The sequence below is a fragment of the Tenrec ecaudatus genome, chromosome 2, assembly GCF_050624435.1.
Source record: "Tenrec ecaudatus isolate mTenEca1 chromosome 2, mTenEca1.hap1, whole genome shotgun sequence".
NCBI lineage: Eukaryota > Metazoa > Chordata > Mammalia > Afrosoricida > Tenrecidae > Tenrec > Tenrec ecaudatus.
In genome coordinates, this window is record NC_134531.1 from 113,436,125 (window position 1) to 113,460,287 (window position 24,163).

The 24,163-nt window shown below is 43.5% G+C and overlaps 1 protein-coding gene across 1 annotated transcript in view; it reads right to left on the reverse strand.

Annotated features, from left to right (window-relative positions):
• Nucleotides 1-4,131: 4,131 nt before the first annotated feature.
• NREP (neuronal regeneration related protein) overlaps nt 4,132-24,163 on the reverse strand; it is a 30,728-nt gene continuing 10,696 nt past the window's right edge. Inside the window, exons 3-4 of the mRNA XM_075541379.1 lie at nt 12,417-12,494; nt 4,132-5,899 (exon numbers count right to left, since the gene is read on the reverse strand). Of these exons, the coding sequence (XP_075397494.1) occupies nt 5,774-5,899; nt 12,417-12,494 (204 nt within the window). The 3' untranslated portion in view covers nt 4,132-5,773. The remainder of the gene's footprint in view (nt 5,900-12,416; nt 12,495-24,163) is intronic.

Sequence of the window (24,163 nt, forward strand, 5' to 3'; positions counted from 1 at the left end):
TACACCTGAATCATATAAATCCATCAACCTCTTGCAAAGCTAATTTTTAACTGTGGTGATTTCAGCCACAGGAGAGCTGTAAAATTTCAAAGAGGGCATGGAAGGTGGCCATGGAACTGTAGGAAGTCTGGCCTTGGGATCAGCAAAGAGGGGCCTGTTTCCAGTCTGCTTTATCAGCTCAAGATATCAAACAAAAAGATTTACTGACCCCTTGGTGGAAACAAACATTGAAAAATCCCCCGAAACCAGAGGATTTATATGGCAAATTATCAGGATTTTCAAGTAATGAAAATAGTGGAATGGATATGGTATAAAAACACGAGGTTGTGGGGATTGGGTCACAGAGGGTGCAGACTGCATCCAAAGTTGGGAGCTGGGATTCCGTACAGACTTACTGTTGACAGACCTTCCACTTCTCAAGGGAATTAGAAACCTGGAGAGACATATGAAAATCTCCCAATTTGTAAACCTTGGCAATTAAATCAACATTTTCCTAAAACACACTGCAGGGAAAACAAAACTGATCCGCAGGTTCTCTCTGGCCCACGATTGTTGGCTAGAAATTTCTACCCAACGGTTTCCCACTCTGACTCCAGTTAACTTGGAACCTTAGGAGTTATTAACCTGTAACAAGGCCACAGCCAATATTCTCACTCGTCTGTTCTGCACGTTTAAGTGAAGTGCAGAATTAATCAATCGCCCAATATTCAAATTTCATTGGATGGGGGAGTTGAAATCCACTAAATCACAAGTCCATAAAATTGTGTGGCACTCGAAGACAAACGGGTGCATAAGCAACTGTGGTGAAGAAAGCTGATGGTGCCCGGCTATCGAAAGAGATAGTGTCTGGGGTCTTAAAGGTTGAAGGTGAACAAGTGGCCATCTAGCTCAGAAGCAACAAAGCCCACATGGAAGAAGCACACCAGCCGGTGCGATCACGAGGTGCCAAAGGGACCAGGTATAAGGCATCATGCAAAAAAAAAAGAATATGTGTATATATATATATGTGTGTGTGTGTATATATATGCCATAGTGAATGAAAGGGGAAGTGCAGAGTGGAGACCCAAGGCACATTTGTCGGCCATTGGAGATCCCCTCATAGAGGGGTTTAGGAGAGGAGATGGGTCAGTCAGGGTGTGATGTAGTACTGATGAAGAACACAGCTTTCCCCCAGATCCTGAATGCTTCCTCCCCCCAACTACCATGATCAGAATTCTACCTTGCAGGACTGGATAGGACAGAGGCTGTACACTGGTGTATATGGGGGCTGGAGGCACAGGGAATCCAGGGTGGACGATACCTTCAGGACCAGGGGTGTGAGGGGCGATGCTGGGAGAGTGTAGGGTGAGTGGGTTGGAAAGGGGAAACTGATTACAAGGATCCACATGTGACCTCCTCCCTGGGAGATGGACGGCAGAGAAGGGGGGGAAGGAAGACTCCGGATAGGGCAAGATATGACAAAATAACAATCTATAAAATAGCAAGGGCTCGTGAGGGAGGGGGTAGCGGGGAGGGAGGGGGGAAAAAAAGAAAAAGAGGACCTGATGCAAAAGGCTTAAGTGGAGAGCAAATGCTTTGAAAATGATTAGGGCAAAGAATGTACAGATGTGCTTTATACAATTGATGTATATGTATGGATCGTGATAAGAGTTGTATGAGCCCCTAATAAAATGTAAAAAAAAAAAAAAAAAAAGATTGTGTGGCACTTCAGACACTCATTCCCACTTTCCAGACTTCCCAGTTTCCCAGAACTTCCCTACCTATCCCTCTGGAGGCTTCAGGAACTTTGATTAGCGGAGGGGTTAGTGGCTCCATGCTGGCGTCATACCCCTCCATTCTTTGGTGCTCAGGAGTGTGAAAACCTTTCCCATGAAAGAAGCTATGATTTTGATGATAACCTTTCTCTCTTCCACCCCCGGCCTAGAGGTCCCTGAGCTTAACTTCAGATGGTGTCGTGGTTTAAAACTGTCGATGATTGTTTTATACTCCTCCCTTCAAGAGAAGGGCATGACCAAATCCATTGTTGTTGAGTGGATTCTAATTCATAGCACTTCCTTCAGGACAAGGGGGAACTGCTCCGTAGAGCTTCTGAGACTGTCAATCTTTAAGAAAGCAGATAAACTCGCCTTTCTCTGAGCGATTGATTGGCCAAAGTGAGGTGAACAGGCTGGCATGTAATGCCCTGAAGTGAAAGGTGTAACAAAGCAGAGTGACTTTTGAGTAACTAGTATATGACAGATGGTCCGAAAAGACAAAATGACTCCCTCCTCTAGCTCTCTCTTGAATCACTCATGCTGACAGAAGTCAAAGGTCATGAGGACACTCAAGCAGCCCCACGGAAAGACCTGTAGGTTGAGAAACAGATGCCTCCTGTCGCCAGTCTCATGTGTGTACCATCTTGGGAGCGGATCCACCAACCCGAGTGAAATCTTCCGATGGCTGCACTCTCACTGACACTGCTGGCTACAACTTGTGGGACATCTTATGCCACGACCACTAGCTAGTCTGATTCTAAATTCCTGACACCAGAATCTGTGAAATAAGAAAATTTCGTTGCTTTAAGGCGAAATGTTTGGTGGTGATGTTATTTATGGCACTAATACAATTGGGCATACAGCTGCCCAAATCACCCCACTCCTGTGGTTCTGGTTCCTGGGTTTTCAGTAAGATCTAGAAGGCAGGGTGTAATCCAGGGGTGGCGAACAATGACCTGCAAAAAGTAAATTGTCTCCAAAATCATGGATTAATGAGTTGTTTGACCAAAAATAGCTGGCCAATTTTTAAATCAATAATTTTGCATGGCCTCTATTATAAATATCGAAGTAGACTTTGGCAGAAAAATGATTGCCCACCCTGATGTAACCCCTCGCTGATGCAGAGATCACATACCGTATGTACTCGTGTAGAAGCCGAGTATTCTGCACATTTTTAATGGTTTTTGTGGTAAAGTTAGGTGCCTCAGCTGATATTCGCGTCGTGTTATAATCGAGTATATACGGTAAGTAATAAGAGCCTCTTGGGGGAGGAAAATAGACTTTGCATGGAAAGATGAAAGATAAATACATTTGGAAACTTTTGTTGCTCTCCCCACCTGGACATTCATTACAATTCCTTCTAAACCTTAGCTGAGCTAACCAAGAGAAATGGTAAAACCTCTATTTCCAAAAATGTCCTTTTAGGATGAACACGTTCCAGTTATTGGGCAGGCAGCTGGCATTTAGTTTTGCCCTAATCAATAAAGGTAAAAAAAAGTTCACGGTGAAGAGAAAACAACAAAAATCTGAGATGTACATGAATTTCAAATTAATCTCATTAGCCCCCAGATCTTAAAAATCCCTCCTGGCACACAGGTTGAGGCAGGATTTCCTGGAGTGTATGTAATCCCTGCTCTCCACAGGCCACCTCCCTCCCCTCTGGGGGCTGTGCTTCCTGGCTTTTGTTGTTGATATGGTTAGGTGGCTTCCTCTCATAGGGACCACAGGTGGAGACTAACAAACCACAGCTCCGCCCCTTGCCATCCTGCTTTCCCAACTTGAATGCAGTCTGAGTAAAGGTTGCACTCCCACCATGGATGCGAAGAGACTAGCCTGCAGTTCTCCTGCCACCAGAGAACCCTCGTCCAGTAATGCCGGGTGAGGCGCGACCTCGAGAAGGGTGTGGTGATTCCAATGCCTTATCATCTGCTGGGCACAAATGACTTAAGTACTAACGACTCTACCGATAATGTCTCTCCTCTTGCCCCAAAAATCCACCAAGTGAGGTCAGGTAGCTTTCCTTGGGCCGGAAGACTATCACAGTCGGTCTTGCTGACAATGAGGGAGAAGGGCTATGTTCTGAGATGGGCTTGCTTTGAAATGGAGCAAAAGTGAAGACATAAACAGGCCTGGTGTACCGCTCCTCTTTGTTCAGAGGCCGCCATGCCATGCAGCTGTCCCCGGGTGAGTCACGGTCTCCCTGTAACCTTACCCAACCCTCACAGGAGAAAATGCACGAACGGCAGTGCTGATCCTGCTCCTTTCCCCTGGGTTGACTGGCCTCACCGGTGGGGCTCTGGGGGGAAATGAGTTAGTGAGAACCCGCGAAGACATTCAACAGTCAATCTCTTCAATAAATGAGCCAAGACGGAGAGCATTACCTTACAGCTTGCATATTTATTGAACAAGTCCTATTAAAATAGCTAAAATACATTGGGTACTTGTCGTGAGTGCATCAGTAAAGATCACATTGTTACAAAAGCCTGCATTTTCAGCAGTACACACTGCAGTTCTACATAAATGCCACAGATGCAGAATACTGTTTTCTTGCTCTATTTACACAGCCGATAGACCTATTCTACCAAAGGAGGGTGGGGGGTGGGGGGGAATGCACAAGAAACTCAGGCGGATGGGGGAGCGAAAAGAGAATGGAGAGGACAGTGCATGCGTCATCGGGGTTGAAGAAGCAGACAGTTCAGAACAAGGCCTGCCCTGTCCGAGAAAGAGCTAAAGGACAGCTATATAAAAATTAAGGTGGGCTTTCAGACTGGCCAACACAACAACATTCCATGAGTTGGTGGTATTTTCAGATTTTATTTTATTTTATCCATTTCATTGGGAGCAAGGACAAAAATGTAAACGCTACATCTTGCTTATCACAATTGCTGAGAGTCCTCTGCTTAAAAAAATAATAATAATAAAGTTATTTTTCCAGCTTAATTTTTGGGGATGGTGTAATTTTCATAGTCTTAGGAAGAATCCAGATTTGGTTTTTTTTTTTTTTTTTTGCTTTCCTGCCCCTCCCCCCGGAGATTGTTTGTCAAAGAGTTTGCCCCTTTTTCAAATATCCTTTCAGACAAAATGAACCCAAAGAGATGCCTAACAATACCGGTAAAATTATTGCTTTTCCTTCTCTAGGTTAGGCAGGCGAGGCTACAGAAAGAAGGAGATTTGGGTAAATAAATTACAGTTTTGTGATTGCTCCCGCTACAACGACTGCACGTGTGTGAGGGCCAACCCTGGAGAGGTGGTGTCCGTGCACTCTCCGGTAGCATTTACTCAGCCTACCACACTGAAGAAGAAAGCCACACTGAAGACACAAGGAAAACAAGTCAGTCCAGTCTAGAGCACAACAGTCAGGGAAACAAAGTACCAACACCCTCTTAGAACACGGAAATAAAAAATAACTCCATCAGAGCTACCTCGCCAAGGAGCATGTTGAAAGTCCAAAATAGCACCATTCATCAGTGTCTCAGGTCCTGTGGCAGCATCTCAGTCACTTACCACAAGGAAACAATGAGTTTCAAACTACTTCTATACATCAAGAGTACATGGATAAAATATAGAGCTATACAGACAATTGATGAACATAAACTACTAGGCTTGTTACATCTAAATGAAAAAAAAAATTAGGGGGACTCTTAGCCTCTGCCTGAAGCAGTCCGGGGAGCTGTGTGAGGGAAAGGCAGGGAGTGAACCAGTTACGAGAGAGCAGTAGGAGTTTGAGTTGTGGAAGACACTGTTGTATCGAACCAGGCCTGAAGGCCCACCTGTGGGGGGGGAGGGGTTGTAAACGTGGATTCACAGTGTGAAATTCTGAGTGTTTTCACTTGAGTCAGAATGATTAAAAACTGGTTTGATGATACCTATTTGTCCACTGTAAATTCTCTAAAGCAAGGCTCAGAGTCCCATAGTCTCTTCTTATACTTGATGATTTACACAGAAAAAAATCCCATATATGATACCATGATCTCATCAATACCCATACACCATATGTAATACAAATGGAGGTGTCACGATTAAAAAGAGTAGAGGTAACTGATGCTTGCAGGGAGGAGCTCATCGCTGCCAGGTGGAGTCAGGAAGGCAGCTGCAGTCTCTTCACCTTTCTTGCGATTCACTTCCTTTGGGATAGGAAATCTCCCCTGAAAAGCAGGTGGGACCACACACATAGACAAACGGACACAAGAAAGAGACAAAAGTTAGGAGGCTTCCGATGTGTTTTCTGTTGTTTAACTTTCCTTCTCCCTCCTATTTCATCCTTGAATTCTTAATGTTTTACAAGCAGAGCTGACATGCTTAACCACAGTCCATCGGAATGTAAACATGAGGTCTGTCGGGACAGGAAGTAATGAGGATCCAGCCTCCTTAGCTTGATTAGAACGCAGAGCTCCTGGGGGTGCTGCCCAGCCCTGTGCAAGGCAGCATTCTCCAGAGTTAGGATGCTGATCAGGTTTCTATTATCAGATAAGGTCTGACATCAGATTCGCTGAGTGCTGTGAGTAGATGATTTGGTTGTGTTTTGTTGGGGTTTTTTTGCCCTAAAAGAGCTCAACAAGAACGGTAGGCCTTCCCTCCACCACTGCACACCCCTCCCCACCCCCCAAAAACAAACAAAAAAACAAGATGAACTCTATTGCTATTGAGTCTATTATAACTCATAGCAACCACACACCAGCACGGAAATGCCCCTTAGGGTATCCAAGGCTGTACATCTTTATGGAAGCAGACTGCCATATCTTTCCCCCACGGAGCATCTGGTGGGTGCAAACTGCCAATGTTTCGGTTAGCCCTTGTACACTTAGCTGTCTGCTTAGCAGCATTTAAGTTGGCTTCAGGAATGGTGGTGTAGTAGGTGGGGTTGTAATCTGTGTTCTAATATACAATAAAATACATATTTTTTAAAATATCACAATTTACAGAGATCTTACTTACATATAGCTTATCTATAAGTGACTGACCCAGTCCATGTGGGACCTGCCCTGTGTTCAGAACCAGAAGTCATATTTGCTGACAAAGTTTCCGTATTAAATACAGTGTGTATCTAAATATGTATTTTAAAAATCCCAGTCTTGGAGAAAATACAACATTTTTAGGGTTTATATAAAATCTACTGACTAAGCACTTCAATGATCCAATATCATAGTGATTTAGAGGGAGTCTAATGTCATTAAATACAGTGAGACCAAAGCCGAAATATGCAAGTTAAAAAATTCATCGCTGGCATACAGATACCTACAGATACCTACAAGAATGCTAAATGATTTAGGCAAATTCCCAAAAGTGTCATCTTGGGCAGTACCTTGCAGCTGTAAAACTACGTTCACTCTTGCCATGTTGGCATGCCATGTTGGCATGCAATACCAAGACTGTGAAAAGAAATCCACTGTGATACTACAGGTGTTACAATAATGCTTTTGTTTCCCCTCAGATAGCTAGCATGGCTCAAAATATGGCACACTGGGGTTGTGAAGAAATGAGCTCAATAGCTGTTAATTTCATCCATACTTAATGGTCAATGGCCAGATTGTCAATGGTCAGAAAGAGAAATCAAAAGATCATAAATATGATTTCACTCAATAACCACACCTTTACCATGAGTAATTCAATGTCTTAAAAATGTCGTCTTTGTTCAGAACTGAACAGTAGTCTCTTGACAGATGAATCTCTTTCTCACTAATCTCTTACCTTTATGAAAAAAATGCACTACAAAATGACATGAGGAGCTGGGTGGGATTTGTGTAATTTATGGTGTGTGTTGCGGGGCGTCCATGTGTGGTGCCGGTGGTTAACATGCTCGGAGGCTAACTGAAAGGCTAGAGGTCTAGTCCATCCAGAGGTATTGTGGTAAAAGGCACGCCATTTTCCCCGAGAAATCGGCCATAAGAAGCCCTATGGGTGCACACGGACGGAACATGGGCATAGAGCACTGTACAGTGGATTGGCGCAGCTGTCACGTTAAAATGTAATTTCTTATCCTTTGATCTTCCGTTTGACCCATTTACAGAGCTGTCTCAGTTAAAAACACAAGTGAAGGGAGTACATATGGATTAAGCTCCCAGGGAACCCCCTTTGGCCATGGCCCCGGGATGTGGATAGCCTTGTTTCCATGCAGCGAGCACTGGAAAATGGATTGTCACAGATATAGAGTTGGGTGAAAATATAACACCTTATCATCTGATTCCCCCCTTGGATCCATTTAAAATTTGTTCTCATTTTTAATATCTTTATTTCTTTCGATTAGGGTTTTTCTGTTTTATTGTTATTATTGTTAGGTTTTGGGGTTTTTTTTTTGAGGGGTGGGTGGCTTACATGTTTTTGTGTGTGTGAAATCCAAGATAGGTAAATCCAGAGAGGAAGTTACTAGATTAATGTTTTCTGGGGGGTATGGCAGAGGAGACTTAGAAGGAAGGGGAGCTCCTAACACTGAGGGATAGGAAAGAAGGAAATGTTCTAAAATTGATTGATTATGGTAATGGATGTACAACTCTTCTTGATCTGACTAAATATCAAATTATGTTTAGATTCTGTAACAATAAACTCTTAAAACACCAACCCTGTGCCCACAGTTATACTCTGACACACAGTCAGGGTTGACTCACTGGAAGCCAGTGCGGGTCCTTCCTGACAACGACCAACAAGCAACTGGGAAGAGAGTATTTTAGGTATGGCTTGCCTGTTTTTGCTTTTTCCTCCACTCTTTCGAATCCCCAAACACGCATGCATTCATCCATTTATTATTTATGTGCTACTGCCTACTATGGCTTGAGCACCGTTAGATTTTGAGGCTATATATAAACAGAAAGCAACAAAAGTCCCTGCCCATCCTACACTTAATTTGTTTCTGTATGGGCGACACCCACATAAAGGGCAAAGGCCTGTATTACGAACCTTTAGGCTTCCACAACAACTGGGAGAAGGTATTCTGAAGAAGCGACACAAAAGTGTCTTCTTTCTCCAGAAGTCAGACTTAGAAGAATCCAGGCAAAAACAGTCATATTTTCCTCCAGCCTCCAGTACATAATGGCCCTTGCCTTATCAGACTAAGAAAGGAATCCTAACGGTGTAGTGGGTTAGTCTTGAGTTGCTAACTGCTAGGTCAGCAGTTCAAACCCACCAACTGCTCCATGGGAGAAAGATGAGGCTTTCTGCTCTGGAAAGATTTACAGCTTCAGAAACCCTATAGGGGGTCTCTATGAGCTGGAATTGACGTGATTGAACAGAGCTGGTAGGTTTATTAGACTGAAAGCTCTGGGTGGAACAAATGGTTTGTGCCTGTCTACTCACCTAAGTGTTGGCGATTTAAAGCTACCCAGTGGCACTGTGGGGAAAAAAAGACCGGGAACTCTTTTTAAAAAAATTTCCCCCCCCCAAAAAAATTTCCCCTTAATAATTACAGCTGAGAAAACCCTATGGAGCAGTTCTACTTTCTCATGTGGGTAGTCATGGGTCAGACAGACTAGAAGGCAATTTTTTTCTTCTTCTTTTTTGTTCCACCAGACCATGGCACAAGGATGCTCTTGGCTGGGAGAAGGAAGGGCATATATGTCCAGTATCTCCCACAGACTGGTTCTCCTGTCTGTCATTCCTGCTTACCTCATCAGGTTGACTGGTCCTCCCTGTTTATGACTATTAGTAGATTACTCTCTCACTGACTCAATAATGTGCTTTCAATCAAGGTTATATTTTTTTCGATTTACAAGATACGCGTTTCCAGAATGAAACTGCCGGGGAAAGGGACACATATATAATATCCTGAAAATTCTACTCCCAGTTTGACAGCGTAGTGAGCGACCAGAACAAACATCAAAGACCACTTCTATCAAGTCAATGCCCACTCACAGTGATGCTAGAGGGCGCAGTAGAAAGGCCTCATCGGGTTCCCTTTGCTGCACATCCTCACGGAAGAGGCTGCCATCTCTCGGGAGGAGAGACTGGTAGGTTAGAACTGCCAACCTTTCAGCTTGCAGCCAACCACTTAACCACTGCACCATCAGGGATCCTGGAGTTATTAAAGCCATCGCCGTGGAGTCAATTCCAACTTACAAACACTGTAGGACAGAGGTCCACCAGGAATAAGGAATTTGAAGTAGCAGAAGTCCTGAGCCTCAGATCTACTGTGCCAAGTCCTTTGAGCATGTGTCCGTACTGGCATCGCAAAAGACCAGGGACCTAGGTGCCACCGACCTTACTGAGGAATGTCCTAGTCTGGACCCTCTGTTTAAGTATCAATGACATTTTCTCCGGGGCTCTGAATGGGGCAGGAGCTCAAGCAAAAGTGGGACTTGGGTTTTTCTTTGATCATGTCTCATTCTCAGCTGCATCCGGGGACCTCTGCCTGACGTAGCCCGGCAGCTATCAGTTTGGTGGTGGTGGAGTGGTAGGGCATGCGTGTGTGTCCAACTGAATTCCTGGCAAGTACTATTCAGCACAGGCATAGTTTGTTTTACTGTGCTTTGCAGATACTGTGTTTTGTTTTGTATAAATTGAAGGTTTGTGGCAAGCCTGAGTGGAACAACTCGATGGGCACCATTTTTCTAACAGCAGGTGCCCATGCTGTGTCTTTTGCATTGCATTGTGGTAATTCTTACAGTAGTTTCACCTTTCTCATAATGCCATTGCACACGTAAGAGACATAATACTGTGCAGCTATAACTTTCACATCCACTAGGAAACAAAAACATCCATGTGACTGTATTGTGCTATTTTACTTTATTGCAATAGTCAAGACTCAAACCCACAGACGTCTGAGGATGGCTGTGTTTGCGGTCCCTTCCATTCCAACTCTGAGGACAGCATTCACCTATGAACAACGTTACTTCTAAGAGCAGTGTAAGTCAGGTCCCAAAGCAGCTTGTTCACCTTCTTTCCTGCCAATGATTTCAACCTTGACCTTCAGAAATGTTCTGAAAGATTTGAGGTGATTCAGGACTGTTTTGTTTGAGTGCAAACCGCCAGTTGCACCACCCACTTCAACTTCTGCTTGTCAGGAAGAGAAAGGATATTGCAGAAATCACTTCATATGAATAAAAGAATTTCTTGAGCATGTTAGTAATATGGCATAGTACTACCACTGGTCAATTTTAGTTATGAAACTTTCAAATGGATATATTACTTTCTACGGACCCTTCTTTATTATTCTTAACTGTAAAATAAGCACGGCAGTGATTTTTAAAAAAGAAAGTGAATTCTCTTGTTTTGAGATCAAATTGATAATTACCCTCACAGGTGAAAGTTGGACATTGACTAAGGAAGGCTGGAGTAGAATTGATGCATTTGAATTGTGATGCTGGAGAAGAACAATCAAAGTATCATGGACTAACAAAAGAAACAGATCTGTCTATGTAGCACAGCAGAATGCTCCTTTTAGAGGCAAGACTTAGTCTCACATGCTTTGTGACTGCTGTCAGGAGAGACAGTCCCTGGAGAAGGGCATCGTGCTTGGTAAAGAAGCAGGGCAGGAAAAAAGAGAAAGACCACCGACAAGATGGACTGACACAGTGACTGTACCCATAGGCTGAAGCATAAGACCAACTGTGACGATGGCCCAGCACTGGACAGTTTTTGTTCTGCTGTAGGGACCTAGGTCGCTATGAATTGGAACCAGATCGATGGTACTGAACAACAACTAGCAAGTTCCAAAGTATCTACGGTAAATACGAGGTGGTTTTTTTTCCAAAAAATGGAACTAAACCCCCAAATAGAAATTGCACAGTTTTTAAAGGCAATAGCACCCAATATTTCTAAATAATAAAAGCGTGTTTATAGATTTTTTAAGCCAAAATATTAGGTGAAAGAAATTTAGCAAGTTTTAGGCACTGTTATGTTTCATAAGTAATCTTATTAGACATTCAGACATTATTCTAAACCTACTGCCAGCGAGTTGATTCCATCCCATAGTGACCTTATTTAGTGTTCCTGATGCTGTCGATCTTTGTGGGGACAAGACAGTTTCATCTTTCTGCCGTAGAGCAGCTGATGGGTTTGAACCACTAGGGCACAAAAGTGTCTTCATCTTATACTTTAGATAATTCTTTTAGTTTAATCATCAGGAGTAGAGAAAATTTTAAATCAATAAAATGTAGACTTAATAAAGTGATTCCACAATTCTTAGGTGAAAGTATGCTTTCAGTTTGTCAAGAAGTGAAGGCATTTTTAACTTTAAGAATCACAAGGCTTTAAGATATGATGTTTTTAAATATCTGTTATGTTGAAGGTCATCAAATTATTAGATTACTATATTAGTAGACTATGGTCCTAAAGCATTTTTAGGTCTTCAGCTGCTAATATCAAGGTGAGTGACGCAAACCCACCAGCTGTCCAGTCCTGTAAAGATTAAGCGTGTGAGGAGCTCCTGATAGAGTTGCTATGTGTCAGGATGGGCTCAATGGCTGTATGCTTGGTTTAGAGCAGCGATTCTCGACCTGTGGGTCGCCCAATTCATAACAGCAGCAAAATTACAGTTATGATGTAGCAATGAAAATAATTTTGTGGTTGGGGGTTACCACAACATGAGGAAAGAGTCACGGTATTATAAAGGTTGAGAACCAATGGCTGAGAGTATAGTGGATATTAAAATAACAAAGATACACCTCTGACTTAAAAAAAAACCAGTTTTCTCTAATTTGACATGTGCTAACAAAATGGTACTAAGGATCTTACCTTGGGTAACCTTCCCACCATTTCCTTGTTTGGAAATGTTTCTTGCATGATCCAGCCAAACAGATCTGGGTAATAAACCTGTAGTGACATAAAAGCACATATGTTCAGATTAAAAATGAGACCAACTCTGAAATCTCATGAGTTCAGCTTAATGAGCCCAGTTCTCCTCAATGTTCAATCACTTATTTCCTGATTACAATGCAGGGTGCTAGGGAAGTCTATTAACGCTTTCAGACTGTTAGCGTGCTTCGGAACATGCACTGCACCCAAGAGTTTTAGCTCCGTCTTCCAGGCCTAAGTCCAAGGACGCAGAGACATCAATCACTGCTATCTTTAGCAGGGAAGGTGGAAGCTCAATGGCATGTCTGACCCAGCAAACAAGGCACGGGAAGGTCTAACTTTCTAGGCAAAATCACATTGAGTCAATTCTTATTCATAGCAGCCCCGTGTTAGAATTGCCCCATAGTTTTTTCAGCTGTCATATTTGTGGAAGCAAATCAATAGACCTTTCTTCCAGATGCTGTGGGGTGAGTCCAAGCTGCCGACCTGTTAGTCCACTAAGGAGCTCAACCCATTTGTACTGCCTTTAATGAATACCCAGGCGAAACTCTCTATTATTTAGATAAGTCTCACTCCACCAATGGCCATTTGGGCTTGTTCTGATCATTTATCATCAGTCTAAGATAATGTACAAAGCATGAGGAAAGGAAACAGCACCCTGACTTCCTAGAGTCTGTATACAACCAACAGCCCAGTGCACCCAGCTGCCTCAAAGCCATTCTATTAACATCTGGTGGGACACAGACAGCAGGGCAGCATGGCCATGAGTGATTCAGAGCTCGCTAGCTGAAGAAGGTGGAGGTGGGGGAGCAAGAGAGAGTGGAAGTGAGTAGTTTTCCTTTAAATATACAAAGGGTTCTGATCTGAAGAAGGTGGCTGGCCAGCTGCTCTCCCTCTCCAGCAAAGAGAGGAGCGATGGAGCGGGAAGGAGGGAGGACTGAAACCACAACGGGATGGAGGGCATCTATAAGGAAGACCTTGGCGCAGGAATGGCTAACGTGCTGGAGCGATTTAATGGGGGAAACTGTGAGATCGTCTGGAAGAAACTGAGAAATAGAATCTAACAACCATCTGTTAGGGCTAATTCACAATTGACACAATCCTGCTTGGAGGGAGGCGGTGCCATGAGAGAAAATCCCTTCCAGCTCGGATTCTCCAAATGCTGTGAATAAGAATCGACATTTAATAAATAATTAAGACTCACACCTCGGTAGGAGATCAAACTGACACCAGCACACCAAAAGCTGAGGGGACAGTGAGTTTAGGTTAACAGTGAAAGTTCAATTCGTAAAAGGAGGGTGAGGATGGTCAGACCCGTGTAATGGGTGTCACCACGCAGCATCTGGGAAAATGCATTAAATAATAGAGAAAAAGACACATTTTTCTGGTGAACCAACAGATGTGGGTGCCATTTTGGTTTTTAAAAGTGCTAGGTAAGGTAGCCTGATCATTAGGGTAGCTGTACTGTTTCCTTCTGCCATAATCATTGCCTTTGGTCAAGGGGTCTAAAGAAGAAGATTTGGGTGGACAAGAGTCGACAGTAATCTAGGAGCTCTGGTGAGTGGTTATGAGTTGAGCTGCTAACCTCAAGGTCAGCAGTTCAAAACCACCAGCTGCTCTGCAGGAAAACGATGAGGCTTTCTACTCCTGTTATGAGCTACAGTCTCGGAAACCCTCAGATCAACCCTGTCACATGGGGCTGGTGTGAGTCAGAATGGACTCACTGGCACTGAGTTTGGTTTGGAACAGTATCTGAGCTCTACTACAGTTACAGCGATAACAATTTTGCATACATTACCTAATCGATCACAGCACACTATATGGTGGGTTTAGTCTCATTGCACAATTGAAGACATGCAAACTCAAAAGAAAGAGAGTCAGGCGATTTGCCCCAAGTCACACAGACAACGTAGGGTTGGACTGGAATGTAAAACTAGACTTCCAATCTAAATTTCAGTTCTTTACACTGCTGCCCCTTTTGGCATGCAGGACATGAGTCATCTAGCAGCTCTCCATCAGCTCTCCATCAACATGACATCACTCCCCTGGCACCGCCCATCCTTGAGTCCTCAACCTATAAGAACTGGAACTATTGTCTATTTCTAGGCTGCATCGGTCCTTCTTGGTCCTGTGTTTCCCCTTACTGTACCCACCTTTCTCTCCCACATCTTTCCCTCTTCAGTCCAGCTCCTTCTGAGAGAACTCCACCATTTGCCTGCTTTGGGACATTCCCATTAGCCAAGAAAGGCCAACGAAAACAAAATTACCATCTAAAATACACAAGGGGTTTTCAAAGTTTAAAACAAAGCTTCCAACTGCCAAGCTAGTAAGACCAACTGTTCTGAAAGGGATCACATTAAAAAGCTCTGGATTAAGTGGGAGAAAAAATGTTGAAGAAAACTAAAATTCATAAAAAAGGCTAGGTTTACTGCTCAGATAGTCTAATGTAACCCCCAAGAATATGACCTTTAATAATCCCCATGGATGAATGTCCAGTCAAACAGGCAAGGATAGCGATAACACCAGGGAGTGATGTACCCCTTAGATCGATCGTCTATTTGAGATTAATGGGCAGCTTTTACTCAAGGGCCAAGTAAGGAGGATTTGGAAGAGGAAACAGGGAAGCAGTGCGGTAGATGAGGTTACTTTGTGGGGATTGCAGTCTGTGACATGAAACAAAGTGTGTATGAATTGTTGAATGGAAACCAATCTGCTCTGGAAACCTTCACCCAATTCAAAAGTTAAAGATGGGGGGAGGGGTCAAAGACCCTAGTTTTAGCATAACTTTAGAAGACTCCCAACTTTATATATTCATGAATAGCTCTAGAACATTTACATCTCAATTTTGAAAACCTGTTTAAATATAATAATATTGGTGAGAAAGTCTGTGGGAACCACCAAAACCCAACTCACTGCCATCAGGTCGATGCGGACTCATAGCTGAGCCGGCAGGGCAGGGTAGAGCTGCCCCTATGGGTTTCTCAGACGGTCCTACTGTCCAGGAGGACAAACTCCCATCTTTCTCTGAAGCATCGCTGGCAGTTTCCAGCTGCTGACCTTGAAGTTAGCAGCCCAACCCATAACCACTCTGCCACATGTCACAACTTAGCAGACTAAATCCACTGCCGTCGAGCCCAATGTGATTCATAGCGGCCCTAGAGGAGAACATGGTAGGTCTGCTCTCCAGGATTTCCAAGGTTATAAATCTTTACAAAAGCACATTCCTTTATCTTTCTCCTGTGGAGAACTGGTGGGTTCGAACTGCTGACCTGTCAGCAGTCCAACAGTGAACCCGCCATGCCACAGGGCTGCGCGGATAGACACGCAGGAGCAATGAAAGTAAGTATCGACATTTCGGTGCTCCTTTGCTTCTCTGGGCTTATTTCCTTTAAACAAAATGACACTGTTTTTGCACTAAACTTCTGGGTTCAAAGAGTCAACACTAAAGCCACCCAAGCTTAATTTGCAGGGGAAATAACTTGCCTCACAGAAATTACCACACTCGTTCTGCTAACAATTATTTTTTCCAAGAACTTTCTGTTGGTTCAGAACAAAAATCAATGACTTTTTTTTTTTTTTTTTTTTGCCAAGGAAGTCAGGGACATGAGTATCAGGTCGCAAATCCCACAAAGAAGGAAATTCTTTCTGCTGCCTCAACTCTGTTCTGTTGAGACATATAAACTTAGCCACAAATCGGCCAAGGGCATTTCTAATTAGGCATTTTTTAGAGTTTGAATCATAAAGTAGTCATTGTCTACTTTATAATAATAATAAAAAACATGTCACTCTGACCCTGTCTCCTTCAGAGTCACAAAAAAGGCAGTGGCAAAGCGTCTCAGTTACATTCTTAAAACCCGCCCGGCTAGTCTCTAAGAACTCAGTATTTCCTTGGACATAGCACCTGAGGTGGGCAAACTTTATTTTATTTTTAGTGTAGCTGGGTTTGAAAAAGGGTGTGGATTATTGGAAATAAATGCTATTGACATTACAGCCGTACTCTTTCCTGCAACTGTGGTGTTTGGATACTCTAAAACAGAGGGTATCAAACTGGCTTACCATCCCAATCAGGGGAAAAAATGTACTCAGTGCCCTCCCATCCAGTATTGAAAATTTAAATTAAAAACGAAATTGTTTGTACCGTATCCCATAAACTAGAACAAAGCATAGCTGTTTTTGTTGGCCCCCCTGGATCATCCACTTCGGGAAACTGCTCAAAAGTGAAGGGCTTAAATGGAAAGATCTATTGACAATTATCCCTGTGTTCAAACGACTCAGACCTGACCTTTGGTGGTCTGCAAGTGCCTCACCTGCACCTGACTTCTGTCCCAGGACTGGACATGGAGAGAGAGTCATCACCAGGAACGACCACTCCCCCTACTGTCAAAAGCCATTGCCTGTTGTCTATAGGGAGCTTGCTCCAGGCACACGATTGGAACTTCTAAGTTTCTGAAACATCTTTGTCAAATAAATTGCCATCTTACCTTCAGCTGGTGTCTCCATGTGCTACTGATTCAGCTCAAGGAATCAATTTGAAATCTGCCTCATCATAACACCTTGGAAGCTTTATTCAACTACCCAGGTTCTACCGCCCAGTCAGGGGCCCTGCGCCACTTTTCAACCTCAAATTTCATACCAATGCCCAGCCATTCATTTACTGAGATTTCATGAGATACCTGCTAGGTGCTGGGCATAATGCTAAGTTCTAGGGATGGCATGAGGAGAAACATAGTTCTTATCTTCTAGGAGCTAACAACTTGGGAGAGAGGGACAGTAGAGGAGATAAATTTCTAAAAAAAATTTTTCTCAGTATGTTTTAAGTAAATAAAAACAAATGTATCGGTTTGTCGAGACTAATAATAATGTTGCTCTTAGGTGCCATGAGTTGGTTCCAAATTACAGCCACTCTGTGTACAGCAGAATGAAATGCGAATCCCATCAGCTTCACAACTACTGCTGTGCTTGGGCCCATTCTTGCACCACTGTGTCAATCCATCTCCTTGCCGTTCTTCCAGTTTTCCAATGATCTACTTTACCAAGCAAGATACCCTTTGCCAGGGACTGTTCTCTCCTGATAAAATGTCCCAAGTAGCTGAGACAAGGTCTCGCCAGCCTTCTGGCATTCCATGGTACTTCCAATATTCTTTGCTAAGACCGTAATTCAAATGCATGCTTTACTCAATTTTCCTTTTTTATTGCCTGCACGGCAACTGAAAACACCACACCCTGGCTCAGGTGCACCTTAGTCATCAAAAGGACATATACATCTGGAGGCTTGTTGTAATCTCTGGACCATATACCATTCTATAAGGTATTTTCAGTCTATAAGGTATTGCTTATAAGTAATAAGCTTATGTTTATTACTTGGAAGGAAACTGTTATAAATGGCTGGCAACTAGTGTTCTAAATTAAGAAGAAAAAGGGGAAAATCAGAGACCCGTCCACTAAGGTCCTAAAATATTCGAACTAAATGAACAGTTACAAATGATTTCTTTCCTACCTTAAGCTTCCATGCCAAAACTTGCTCTTTAACTTCCAATAGCACGGTCCACACGAGAAACAAGCTAAAAGTTCCTTGACTTTTCCCTATCAAGTCTACTATATTGCATGCAAAACTTGAATTACATCGCTTTTATTATGTGTTTCTAAATTTGCATTCTTCCTGTTTCTTTCCTATCTTTGCCAATATTTCATTGAGGAGACAGCTCTATGAGGCTGATCCTTAATGGCAAGAGCATATGTTTATTCAGAGGCAAAGTACACCACATCCACATACCTGTATATTGCTTCCTTAATCGGTTAGCGTCCCTTCGCAGAAATCTGTCATGAAGCCTTGGTCAGACCACACTTAAGCAAACCGATATTATTGCATGGTTCAGTTGTTAATGACAACTGTAAGATGACCCTTTCTCATCTTGATGAGCTCTGATGCCTTAAAGAATGGACCCCCTTGGGCCCTTTCTTGACTTACCCAAATTGGGTGCCCACCCTCTGCAAATGGAGAAGCAGATGAAGGTAGCAGGTGCTCCACCTGCATAATTAATTCTTTGAGCAGCAAATGGGTATCTCTCACAATATCTCTGCCAACTGAACAATGTGTGCATGTTCTATTCCGCCTAATTGGCCAGTAGGTTATGAAACCTAGCCCTGTAATACAAGGAGAATTTATGTGCATATGCATGCACTTCCTATCTGCAAATGCTCTGTTCAGTGGCACGATTTAAGAACCTTCCTCAAAAGCCACGCTGCTCCCAGGTGCTGTCAGTGGGTCACGTGAGAGAGCAGAATGTAAAGTGAAACCATAAAGGAGTTCCAAGGATCGTTTTCTCGCAACAGAATTACATCAAAACTTAGATGGTGCCAGCAGATGATGCCCTGAGCAGGTCTCTCTAGAGACCCAGACTTAGAGCTCAGCCTCATGTGAATGCTGCTTAGAGATGAAGCACACGGTGAGGCAAACGCACTGCAACTGGCAGGCAAAGAGATCGACACCGAACATTGTGCCACTCAGTTCATGCACCTCATCTCCGCACATGCAGGAAGGCAGGATCAAAATGTTCGTTTAATTCCCAAATTGGCAAATACTCTGATTTGGAGATGATATGAGACATGAATTGTCCTGATTTAAAGGTACACACACACACACATGCATACACAGAGAGAAAGAGACTGAAGACGGTGGTGGAAATAATTGGTAATTAAAGAAAGCAGCATAAGCACTTATTCCGCAGGGCCTTCATTTCTGTACCTCGGCCACTACTGAACTTAACAGCCACAAATAGCCACCTGCTGGAAAGGAAGGGGTGGCCTTTGTGGCTCCACCGTAATGCATCACTTGCTGACACTTACTGGAGTCTCCATGGCAAGACAAGGCTTTGCCATGGCTGTTAAGGGCCATCCATTGTCCCCTCCACATGGAGACCCTATGCACATCAGAAAGAAACACTGCCTGGTCCTCAGTCCTGCTCACAGCCTTCCCTGCATCTGAGCTCACTGTGACTGCCCCATGTTCCTGGTGCATAGAAATGGGGGTGAAGGAGGCCCTTGTGACCCCAAAAGGAAGATGCTGAGAGCTCACAGATCCAGCAAGCCCAGTGGCATTCGCTTTACTTCAGAGGTATACGCATTATATAGCAGAGGAAACAGCCACGCTGTGTTATTATTATGCAGCAGGTTACGTGACTGCCCATCATTACCTGTCAGGCAGGCTGCAGACTTTCAAATTCTTTACATGTGGGTGGGGGTGGGGTGGGGGGCGGGGGTGTATGAAACAAGTGCTGTGGGTGCTGAGCACGGTCCCTTTCTGTTCCTTCGGAGCCTTGTGAAGCCATCTGAGAAGCAAGGGGGAACTTGACAGCTGTGGAATTTTATTTCTAGACTTCGACGAGGCAGAGAAAGGAAAAGGAAATCTCCTAGCTGGCAGCAAAACGCAAGTGTTTACGTGTGAACCCAATCGCGGCCACAAAGCGCTTTCTCTCTCAGTCACTCTGTAGCACAACAGTCTATTTGCACTTGTTTGGCGACTGAATCCTTTAAAAGTTGGTTTTCCGAACAATAGTAAAGTCTTTCAAAGAGAACAGCACAGCAAGCCCGTAGCAAAGGGCCAAACGTTAACATCAGGCATGTGGTCATTTCGTGAGTTTGTAGAGCCTGGACGGGGTGGCTTACAGCAAGGGGCGGCGGCAGCGCACGCACAGACTCCACCCCCACTGCTGTGTGCACACTCCTCGCCTCAGCCCAGCCCGCGCCTCTCCCCAGGAATGTGCTTAGCACAAAACAATCCACCTAAAGACGCCATAAATCCAAAAAAGGGAGTTGCTGCTCGAGGAATTCTCCGACGGCTGCCAAGTCTCCCTCCCCCTGGGCTGGAGGTCAGCCTGGTACAGTAACCAGAGCCAATTTGTGGACTGGACTCAAGGAATTAAGTTCAAGCACTTTAGAGCTTGACTTTTAATGGGTGACTCCTCTCTGCAGCAGAGAAGACAAAACAAAGTTCAAAGAGCAGAGAAGAGCCCAGAGTAAACCAGCAGAAAAAGGAGGAGCATAAAGCCTGGAAACAGACCTCCTAAAGAATATCTAAGAAAAGGCTTTCCACGCCAAGGGGGGGGATCTTTTAAGCAGCTTTTAAAAAACTCTGGTTTGAGATTAGGCAGCTTTTGAATGAACAATAAGAAACTAAAAGGCCACGATACAAGCTATTTGCTCTTTTCAGCTGGAAAAAAGGCGAACTCACACAAACAAACCTATTGGCCTTTGTTCACTTGCAGCGAAAAGGCCCGTCAGGCAGCATTTCAACACAGCGTAAGCTCTCCCTTGCCCCACTGACCTGCACAAACATGTTCACCAGAATCTCTTACAGTGGAACCACGGTAAATATTTACATAGCACATCTGAGTCCCAAGTCTGGACCACCGAATTCTATTACACAAGCCAGCGTTCGTTTGTAAGCAAGAAATTAGCAAGAACCCCAACATTTGCTATGTTTTCTCCTACTTTTAAGATAAAAGGAATAAAGAAGGGGCAGGGGAGTGAAGGAAGGAAGGAAGGGAGGCAGGAAAGGAAGCTCGAGTCCTAAGGTCATCCTCGGACATGCACGATAAAGTACAATCGTGAACTTCTCCCGTCTGCATTGTCTCCCGTGAAGGGCAGTGCTGGCTGCTGACATGCTGTCCAATAGCAGACATCTGGAGTAGCAGGGCTTTTTCCAACCGCTTGCCAAGATTAATAGGCAACAGCTAGACTTTTATTAGCTGGTTTGAATATTTTTAGGCATGCTGGTTTTCACCTTCACATAAGTATAGTAAATCTGATTTCTAATGACCAAGAATGCTTCTTTCCCGCCTTTTCTCTTGCACTACCTAGAAAAATCTGCATTTTGAAAACAACAAAAAAAATCACCCACATGGAAAAATAACTGCTCAAAAAACCAAGGCTTTCTTTTGCTAAAATCTCAGCCTGCTATGGGTGTGTAGTGAGGAAGCCAGTTGCTTCTGAGGAGTTCGTGGCCATTTCAAAGCTTTCCCATTGCTGCTTGTGCACGGCTGAGGCTTTCCAGCCTGCCTCTTCTGGCAAAGTGTTTATTCCCAGAGAAACTGTTTGCTCGGTCTATCGATGCGACTTCTTCCGCTGGTAACTGCAAGCCCCTCTGCATTAGCAAAAGCCATTTCATCGTTCAATGCTTTTTCTTGCACCATCCTGGTCACCTCAAGACTGAAATCTCCTTCATAGCAAACAGCATTAGAACACACTACCAAGTTGAAGGAAGGGGTGGTGGGGCCGGGGGTCGATTTTGGAAGGCTAATGTCAACATTGGTTTCACTTAGAGGTGAGCTCATGATAAGACTTTTATTCAAATGTAAGAATAAAAATGAAAAACCGTAGGCATATCTGTACCAGCCTGCTGACAGTGCTCTGGTCCGAGGGGACCTAGGCGGCTTGCAGAGGCCAGCGATCCAATTCTCACCTTCCACGGGGGAGGCCAGGGTTCGATTCCCACTCAGCCGTCAATAGAGGCTTGTGTGTTGCAACACTGAGAAAGTGTCAGTGGCACTTCCAGCCTGAGACAAACTAAGAAGAGCTGGTGATCTACTTCGAGCACAAATGGTTAAGAACTGGGTACACACCTATGTACATACACGTAACATACAAATATACAAGGTGCTTCAAAAGTTCACAGAAAAGTAGAACTAAAGGACAATGGAATTTGCACATGAACTTATGGAAGCCCCTTTAAGAATGTATGTGTTTTCTAGGTGGACTCGTTCACTCACTTCTCAGTTTTCTTGCAAGAATGAAATGAGTCTGGCATATATGAGGGAGCTTCAAAGTTTGTGGGGGAAATTCCATGATCTTCTATTTCCAATTTTCCATGAGCTTTCTGAGAGAGATCTGTGTTCACTATCATCATCCTTCTCACCATTTTAAAGAGGATACTGCACAAGAGTAGCTGGGAGATCCTCCCAAGGTCACATAACCAAAAAATGGAGGAGGCAAGACTCAAAGGCAGCCTTCTGGCCATAGGACGCAGCTCCCGATTAGGGATTGCCGCAAAGTCCCCAAAGCCACCGGCAGTTCTTTCACGAGGCTGCTGAGAGCTGGTACTGTTTCTAGTGACCTAGCTCGGTGCCGAGCATCTTCTCACTGCTCTTGATGGATTTCTGATAACCCCCGGTAAAGAGTAATTTTTCACAAAGATTTTTATTGTTTTGCTGCCAAGGTTTCCATTAAACAGCTGCCCTTCAAAAATAACTCTTAAAAAAACCAACTAGTGTAGTTTGAGGACACAGAGAGCTTGCGCCCGAATGCCTCTGTGTTGTTACAGACAACGAGGAAAGACTAGGCTCAGGGCAAATTTGGCTTGGTTGCTTAGGACTTTGGGTCTAATTTAATCCAAGCAACATGGGTAATCATGGGTTTGTCTTATTCCAGTTTTCCTTGGGCGGAAATGTTCAACACAATACAAATATCTAGCAATCGCTGCAGCTAATTACAAAGGGCATTTGCTAAGAAACCAAATTGTTTTAATATGACCCCCAGATGAACTCTCAAAGAACTCCTTCTCAGATGAGTACATGGATAGGCTAAATTCAGAACCTCTGTGTATCAGACGCAGGTAATAGCATGCTCGCTGTTACTTTGATTTTAAATTTTTTAGTAAATTTAACTGCTTAAAGGAAAATTAAAACGTTATCAATGATTTCTAGATACACAAACTATTACCCAAGTCCCCCACCAGCTAGCCAATTCCAACATTTGGAGACTGTAAACATTTACAGACGTGGACAGTCTCAGCCTTCTCTCTGGGCAGCCAGTTGATTTGAACCACTGACCTTCTGGTTAGCAGCCCAAAGCCTATCCCACAGTGCCACTCAGGTGCCTTACATTATATTAAAAGATCTCAATTGAATGGTAATTCTGAGAGGAAAATGAATTTAATCTACAGAATACTAAGAATGGGAATTCAGACCCAAAAAATGCATTTAATCTGCATCCATTTGAAAACTTCTAATTGATGTACCCAAATGCAAACAGTCTGAAGAGAGAAAAATAAAAAGAGATGAGTTAGTTATTACAACAATAATGAAGGTCCCCAATAGTAAGTAATAAATTGAATTTGAATCTGGGACATGTGAAATACTGTATTCAATCACAGCTAGATATGTGATATCTTCTGGCTTTGTTTAACCAAGATAGGATAGGAATGGCTGATCAAAGTTTTGTGATTTTTAAAAATCCTATTACCATATGAATTTCTATGGTGCTAAAGAACACATTTAATTGAATTTCTGATTGTGACAGTGGAGATAGCCGACCTTATAGAGCAAAATCTTAGTTTAAAAATAATCCTCATGAAAATAGAAGGTGAAAAGAATAGGGTTAGTGAAGTTTAAATACAAAGGTGTGGAAACTGGGCTCCCAGACCTCGAAACCAAGATCAGAGCAGTTTAAGATTCCATTGTCAAGGCCTGAGGAAAATATTCAAGGTCTAGGGACAGTTCATGACCCACAGTCTTCTCCCCTCCCCTCAGGGCAGCAAGGAAAGGGGACTCCACTGTGATTCAGAGCAGAAAGTCAAATTCAGGTAATTAAGCAATGAAGTTATGAAGATGAGAAGAGCTGAGAGGAGATGCAGGCAGAATTTGTGATCCACTGTTAGCTGAATTGGCCGGGTATGTAATCTCAATTACCCA